This window comes from Pezoporus occidentalis, unplaced genomic scaffold (assembly GCF_034315485.1).
Source record: "Pezoporus occidentalis ecotype Australia unplaced genomic scaffold, CSIRO_AGI_Poc_V1 ctg60, whole genome shotgun sequence".
Classification (NCBI taxonomy): domain Eukaryota; kingdom Metazoa; phylum Chordata; class Aves; order Psittaciformes; family Psittacidae; genus Pezoporus; species Pezoporus occidentalis.
In genome coordinates this window covers 3,784,563-3,791,553 of record NW_026915944.1, presented here as the reverse complement: position 1 = coordinate 3,791,553, position 6,991 = coordinate 3,784,563, and the positions used below count along the sequence as shown (strand labels likewise).

At 65.3% G+C, this 6,991-nt stretch overlaps 1 protein-coding gene across 3 annotated transcripts; it reads right to left on the bottom strand.

The window, feature by feature from the left end:
* Nucleotides 1-1,100: 1,100 nt before the first annotated feature.
* Nucleotides 1,101-6,140, bottom strand: RGS11 (regulator of G protein signaling 11). Of its 3 annotated transcripts, none has more exons than XM_062639493.1 (17): nt 6,020-6,140; nt 5,156-5,252; nt 4,737-4,787; nt 4,545-4,651; nt 4,397-4,448; nt 4,257-4,315; nt 3,998-4,074; nt 3,804-3,885; nt 3,663-3,731; nt 3,019-3,048; nt 2,873-2,934; nt 2,532-2,645; nt 2,292-2,407; nt 1,895-1,982; nt 1,671-1,809; nt 1,525-1,607; nt 1,101-1,449 (listed from the first exon to the last, which is right to left on the bottom strand). In XM_062639493.1, the coding sequence occupies exons 1-17, from the start codon at nt 6,077-6,079 to the stop codon at nt 1,323-1,325; spliced, it is 1,413 nt and encodes a 470-aa protein (XP_062495477.1). In that variant the 5' UTR covers nt 6,080-6,140; the 3' UTR covers nt 1,101-1,322. The 3 variants fall into 3 exon arrangements, with proteins under 3 accessions (XP_062495477.1, XP_062495478.1, XP_062495479.1); XM_062639494.1 differs by having other exon boundaries at nt 3,019-3,042; XM_062639495.1 differs by lacking the exons at nt 4,397-4,448; nt 4,545-4,651; nt 4,737-4,787; nt 5,156-5,252; nt 6,020-6,140 and having other exon boundaries at nt 3,998-4,100; nt 4,257-4,302.
* Between the last annotated feature and the right edge of the window lie 851 nt (nt 6,141-6,991).

Here is a 6,991-nt window from a genome sequence, read left to right as displayed (position 1 = left end):
ACCTCCTGCTGCCCTGTCCCACTGCCGGTAGGTGATGGACTGGGAGAAGGGACCATGCAGAAGGAAGCTGGAGTTAGATAACAGCTCAGGCAGCCCATCCCTGCCTCCTGCCTGGGGCTTGTGACCTGGTTTTACACCCCTGCTGCAGTTCATCAGCATGAAAATCTCATGCTGGGGTTTGGCTTTGGATCAAGCCGGAGGGAGCCGCATGGCAGGCACTGTCTCCTGGAGTGTGGGACCATCTGTCACTGCCCAGTGGCTGCCAGCACCAAGCTCCCAAGCTCCATCCTGTGACTGAGGCTCCTGCAGCTTCCCCTGCACCGAGGTCCCTCTGTCTGACCCCGCACTGAGCCATGAACTCCCCCCTGCTCCGTGCCAGGGGCCCCAAAATCTGTGGCAGGGAAGGATGCTGTAGTCCCGAGCATTCCCAGCACCCTGCTGTTCCTTAGCTGGGGTGCGGGCTGGCTCTGCTCAGTCCATTGTGGGCTGGGGATGCCCAGCAGGGGATGGGGTATGAGGCTGAGCACTGGTGGGCACCAGCCCCCCTCTCCTTTATGTAACTGCCAGCATTAATCCCTCACAGCTGTGGCTCGGCTCCAGGGAAGAGAATAATCCTGATGGAGATCCTTGGCCTCTGCTCAGATTAACGGGTTGTGGGCAGGCAGAGGCTCAGCTGCCAGCCCACAGCGCCACTGCAGCCGAGTTTGCTGACCCCTGGCACCTCTGGCCCCACACGAAGGGCCTTTTTGTCCACTCCATGGGCTGTACATGTGTGCACCAGGGGCAGCAGGGTGACTGAGTGTCTCAAGTGCTGGCTCAGCCATGCCAGGAGGGCAGTGAAGTTGACAATGGGTCTGGTTTTGCCCCTTGGCACAAACAGAGCCATGGTGGTGGCTGTGCCATGGGCACATATGAGTGGTACCCCCCTGCCTGGGGTCTGCACCCTTGCTGGGTGCTGCAGGCAGGGGAGGGTGCTGCTGCCAGCCCATGGCAGGAGACGAGACACAATCCAGCCCGGTTGCCACCATGTGTGCCCCCACCCTGCAGCTGGTCACCCCTCCACAAAACCATGGGAGCCACAGCTTTGCCCATGAGGGCTTTATTGTCTTGTACCGGGGGGTGGGAGGAGGGTGCAGGGTCCCCAAGGGGAAGAGGAGGGTGCAGGGATGTGAGCAGAGGGTACCGAGGGGGGACTATGGCTTCTCTCCTTCAGTGCTACTGCCCCACGGTGCTGCGGCGGGGCAGGGGGTGCTGGGCAGGGTCTGCAGCCACGCCGGCGGGTGCCGGGCCTGGGGGCTCCCGTGCTGGTGGGTCTGGGACTCTCAGCTCTCCTCCTCGGGGACGGGGTCCGCGGCGGGGCCGCGGCTCCGTTCCTCGGTGTCGCCCGCGGGCAGGAGCAGCGCCGGGCTGGGGCTGGAGTGCCGCGGTTTGCGCATGAAAGGGAAGACCCTGCGGGCACAGCAGGGTCAGTACTGGCAGCCACCACCCCAGCACCGACCGCGCCGGGGCCAGCCCTGCCCTCACCTCTTCTTGGTCTCCGGAGGGATGACGGCCTCGGCCAGGAGGTTCCTGTAGAGCTCCGACTTGAGGAAGCGCGGGTACGAGTCCTGGGCGGGCAGAGGTGTCAGGATCCTGCTCTGCCCTGCCCTGCCCTGCCTGCCCTCACCCACCTTCTTCATGAGCATGTAGATGTGCATCTGGGCATCGTCCATCACGTAGCGGTGGGGCGTCTTGATGCCCTCCAGTGTCCGCTCCATGGTCTTGCTGTCGATGTTCACCCAGCGAGTGGCCCCGGGAGCCAGGAACTGCCTGGGGGGTGCCCGGCCCCTGCACTGTGATGGCCTGACTCCCCCTCAAAACCTTGCCCCCCAAACCTTGCCCCACTGGCACTCACTGGTAGATGGAGTCCACAATCTCGTGGATGCGGGACTGCTCCCCATAGCGCAGCTCCTCACATGCCTCCCAGAAGCTCAGGTTCTCGGCTGGGGAGGGGGACATGGTGTTGGTGATGGGGTTGTGGTGCTGGGCACCCTCAAAGTCCACCGTGGCTGGGCACATGGCCCAGCAACCACCCCTGGGATGGAGCCAGCTGGTGTGAAGTGGTACAGGGGTGCTGGGACAGGTTAGCTGGGAGATGCTGGGATTGGGAGGTCAGGTGGGGGAGGGCAGGACAGAGCAATGGGTTGGTTTGGTGTCAGGATGGGATGGTGGATTAGGTGGTACTGGGACACGGTGGTGGGTCTGGGGGTGCTGGGATGGGAGGTTTGGGGTGCAGGGCTGGGGCTGCTCACCACTGAACTCCTTCTTGAGGAAGTCGAGGAGCTGCGCCCGGCCCAGGGGGTCCATAAGGAGCTCGCTGAAGTTGAAGCCCCAGCGCTCCACACGCAGCTTCGTGGGGGTCGGCACCCTGTGGGCAGCACCTCGTGGAGCTGGCAGGGGGCAGCCCATGGCTGCTGCATGACCCAGCACCTCATCCTGCAGGGTGGGGTACTGAGGAGCTGAGGGCTGGCAGCCCCCATGTGAGTGCTTACGTGGGGGCATTCATGGCCCAGTACGTGGTGTCGTCTGTGATCCAGGGGTTGCTGGGCAGGCAGCCAGACATGATGGGGTCGTGGGGCACGTACTGCTCATTGAACTTGATGTACCTGCCAGGACCAGCAGCTGGAGGTGGCCAGGGCCACTGGCTGCTGCTGCCACCAGCCCCAGCCACTGTGGGGTAGTGGCAGGGACACGGTGGGGATGTACTTTGTGATGACCACAGAGCCTCAGCTCCATTCCCTGCCGATGGCGATGGCAGTGTGGAAGCTGTGGCTGCAAGGATGTGGGTGCTCCCATCACACCAGCAAGGACCTGGCAGCCACCAGCCACTCACCCCTCGAGGCAGATGGAAGACTTCACCCTGGTCCTGGCCATGGCCTTCCTGAAGTACTCGATCTGGGGCCAGGAACAGGAGACACGTCAGGGGTGCTGTGCAGCTCATGTCCCCTGGGAGCAGCCTCCATCCCTTGCCCCACTCACCTCCCGCTTGTAGTAATCCATATTCTTGGTCTGCAAGGGATGTGCAGGGTCAGGTGAGGGCATGGTGGGGCTGGGACACTGTGCACTGCCCTTGCCACCCTGGGCAAGAACCCAAGCATCCAGCCCCCCTCCTCACCCCAGCACCCCACAGCCCATCCTTGTGGCCCCAGCCTCATCCCTGCACCCCTCCTGGCTCAGCCAGCACAGTCTGTGGTGTGAACCCCAGCATCCACCCCCCGGCATGGCACCAGCCCTGGGTTAGTGACACTTACGTGGGCAGAGGACACGGCACCCGGTGCAGAGAAGAGAAAGTGGGTGGTTAGTGAGGGTGAGCTGGGGGGGTGAGGGTGTCTGGGGCAGCGTTAGTGGGACCATCACATGGGGAAGGACCCAGGGATGGCTGCTGGCACCCAGGGTGCTGGGGCTCCTCATGCACAGCTACACTGCAGGGATCAGGGGTGCTGGCACAGAGGGGTGTCAGGTACACAGGCAAACACATGGATACCCCCCAGCTCAGCAGGGAGACAGGCTGGACACGTGGATGTTAGCAGAGCTGGGGCTCACACCCCAAATGGGTTGTGTTATGGAGTGGCAGCTCAGCACCCCAGCACACAGGGTGGCTGTGCCCTGTGCACCTCACTCACCAGCTGGACGCGGGTGGTGTGGCAGTTCCTGCGCTCGGGGCCCTGCTCCAGCACGTTGGGGGCTCCTGGCTGCAACAAGAGCATTGTGCCAGGGGCTGGCAGCACCCCCGTGCCCTCAGTGCTACCCCATCACGTACTCACTGGGGGCCGGTTGACGAGCCAGTATGCCTGCTCCTGACAGTCGATGACGATGCGGTCGCCCTTCCTTCGCTGCTTGGCTGCCCTGCCCATGCAAAGGCAGTGGAGAGGCGCTGGAACCCTGCCTGTACCATCACCCAAGGGTGCTCCATCCCTGGCAGCTCCCTAGGGTGCAGCAATGCTGTGCCCGAACTCACCGGAGCTGCTCCCGCGCCTGCATCACCACAAAGTCCCACGTGTGGTTGATCCGCTTGTGCAGGAGGTTGTAGTTGTCCTGGGGAGCAGCAGTGGTGGTGTCATCTGGGTAGGCATGGCATGACACCCATCCCCGTGCCTGGATCTGAGTCCCGTTGGCACTCCAGCACAGGGAGTCGGTGTTGCCCCACAGGTGAGCCCCTGCTCCTGGGTGAACTGAGACACCCTAGTTCGTTGCAAGGTGAGGAGGGCAGCGCTCACCTTCTCATGCTCGATCAGGTCACCCTGCCTGCGGATGTTCTTCTTGGCCAGGTAAATGGCTGCAAGAGGAGCAGTGGCACCTCAGGGAGGCCAGGAAGGGGCTCGTCCCATGCCGGTGCAGGTGATGTGATGGTACCTACCATAGTCCAGCTCTGTGGCCGGCCACTTGGTGCTGGTCCAGAAATAGGGGGTCTGGAAAGGGAAGAGGAAGAGGCTGACGTTAGCACCATGGGTGTCGTAGTGCCGGGTAGAGGGAGCCCCAGGACTGTAGCTGCAGCAGGACCCTACCTGGAAGCGGTAGGGCGACTCGTCTGCCCGCAGCACCAGGCTGCAGGGGTCCTTGAGGGGATAGATGTAGCCGTGCTTCACAATGAGGTTGCCGAGGTGCAGCGATTCTGGGGGAGCAGCAATGGGGCTGCACGTCTGCTCAGCAGCCTTGGCAGCCTCTGCCGTGCCGGCTGCGTGTGCCGGGGCACTCACCCTCCTCAGAGATTCCATACTTCTGGATGAGCCACTCCACGATGTCATTCCCTGGGGACCGAGGCTGTGTTAACAGGGTGCGATGGGGTCCCCCAGACTGAGCACAGGGAGGTTCCGGGACTGGAGCACCACGGTATGGTGGGTGCCAAGGGAGTCACACAGGGTGATGGGGGCCCTGCCAAGGCCATGCTGGGCCAGGCACCCCGGCGAGCGCCCGCCCTGCTCAGCCGATGCATAATTGATGCCAGCTGCAGTGCTGAGCACCCGCGGGTGCAGGGAGGAGAGCGCTGTGGGGTGCTGCTGGAATGGGTGCTGCTGGGGTCCACCCAGGTAGCTGGGTGCTCCGCGGGATTCCCTCAGGGAGCACCCAATGCCTCCCCACCCGTGCACCTCTTGGGGCACCCCATTGAGGGTCCCACCTGTCATGGCGTGGGGGATGACAGTGATGAGCAAGCGCTGGTTCCTCATCTTGACGCCCATGTCGGGGTCCTGCATACTGACGATCATCCGCTCCATCTGCCGGGCAAGCATTCGCCACGCTCAGCCCCTTGCCCAGGGCACTGGGCCTGGACACTGCCTGGATTCACCCACCCGACACTGGCACCCTGTGCCTGGATCTGGGACAGCCCTACACCTCGCAGCCGGACCAGGGCACCCCGCAGCCGGGCGAGTGAGCAATGCCGGAGCTGCGAGGTCATCCCCGGGCCAGGGAGCCCCGGTTTCGGGGACCGAACACTGCCGGGACCGTGGCAGCGCCCCGGGCCGGCGGGCAGAGGCTGAGCACGCATCTCCGAAGCGCTGCCGGCGGGTATCTCCCCGCGGGGCGGTGCCCGGTGTCCGCGGAGCACTGAGTGGTGCTGGACCGCGGTCCCCGGAGATCCCAACACCCGTGCCGCCGGGGGTGCCCTGTCCCTGATGCCCGCATTTCCCAGTGCAGTGCTGGTGCCCGGGTCCCCTCGGCGCCAGGTCCCCACGGTCCCAGCACCCGGTCCATTTCGGTACCCAGTGTTCCATAGTGCCTGTGCCCGGTACCAACCATCTCAGCAGCCGTTTCTCTCGACAAGCGGTCCCCAGTGTCCCAGCGCCCGGACCCCTTAGTACCCAGTCCCCAAGGTACCAGTGCCTGGTCCCCTCGGTACCCAGTCCTCAAGGTGCTTGAGCCCAGTCCCCGTTATGCCAGCGCCCCGACCCCGCGGTACCCGGTCCCCCCTATCCCACTACCGGCTCCCCTCGGTGCCCGGTCTCGGCGCGGTGCCCGCTGCCCGGGGCCGGTGCCGGCTCACCTTGTGCAGGCACGGCATCGCGAGGCGGGGGTGCAGCCGGCGGGGACCGCCGATGGTCATCTCGGGTGCGCGCCCCGCTCCGCGCTGCTCGTCCCGGCCCCGCCCCGGCCCCGCCCCGCGCTCCCCCCGCCGCGGCTGCCGCCGTCTTTGCTGGGCCCCGACGGGCCCCCCGGTCCGCGGCACCCCCCAAGCCCCATCCCCGGTACCGGCCGCTGCCCTACCCACGGGACCCCATGGCCCTGCCCGATGGGGACTGCCCTCAGCCCCTACGTGCTGCCCGGGACCGCGGCTCTGCCGGCTGGGACAGGGGAGCGCAGGGCTCATCCCGCTCCTCGGGGGTTTGTGCTACTGGGTGACGGCAGAGGGGCACCACTGTGACCGTTGAGACGGGTGTGCTGGCAGGGAGCAGTACAGGCAGGGCATGAGCACGAGCACGGTGCGGGCAGGGGGCGGGCAGTGCACTGAGGATGCAGGCAGGAAGCTTGCGGAGTGCGGGCAGGGTGAACAAGGCCTTGGCAGGGTGTGGAGGCTGTGGGCAAGGGGTGGGCTGTGTGCAGGCAGGTGTGACTGGGCATGGGCAGGTGCGGGCAGAGCTGGCAGTAGGACAGGGTGTGGGCACCGGGGGTGGGTGCCGACACTGGGGCTCGGTGCGGGCAGGATTTATACGGGGCACCAGTGGGGCAGGGTGTGTACAGTGGGACAGGATGCAGTCAGAATGTGAGCAGTGGGTCTGGGTATGCGCTGTGGGTCTAAGTGCGGACAGTGGGGCTGAGTATGGTCAGTGGGGCTGGGGGCAGACAGGGTGCAGGCAGTGAGCCTGGGTTTGTGCACGGTTTGTGCAGAGCGGACAATGGGGCTGGTTGCAGGCAGTGGGGCAGGGTGTGGGCAGGATGCGGGCAGTGGGGCTGGTTGCGGGCAGTGGGGCAAGGTGCAGACAGGATGCGGGCAGTGGGGCTGGGTAGGGGCCGTGGG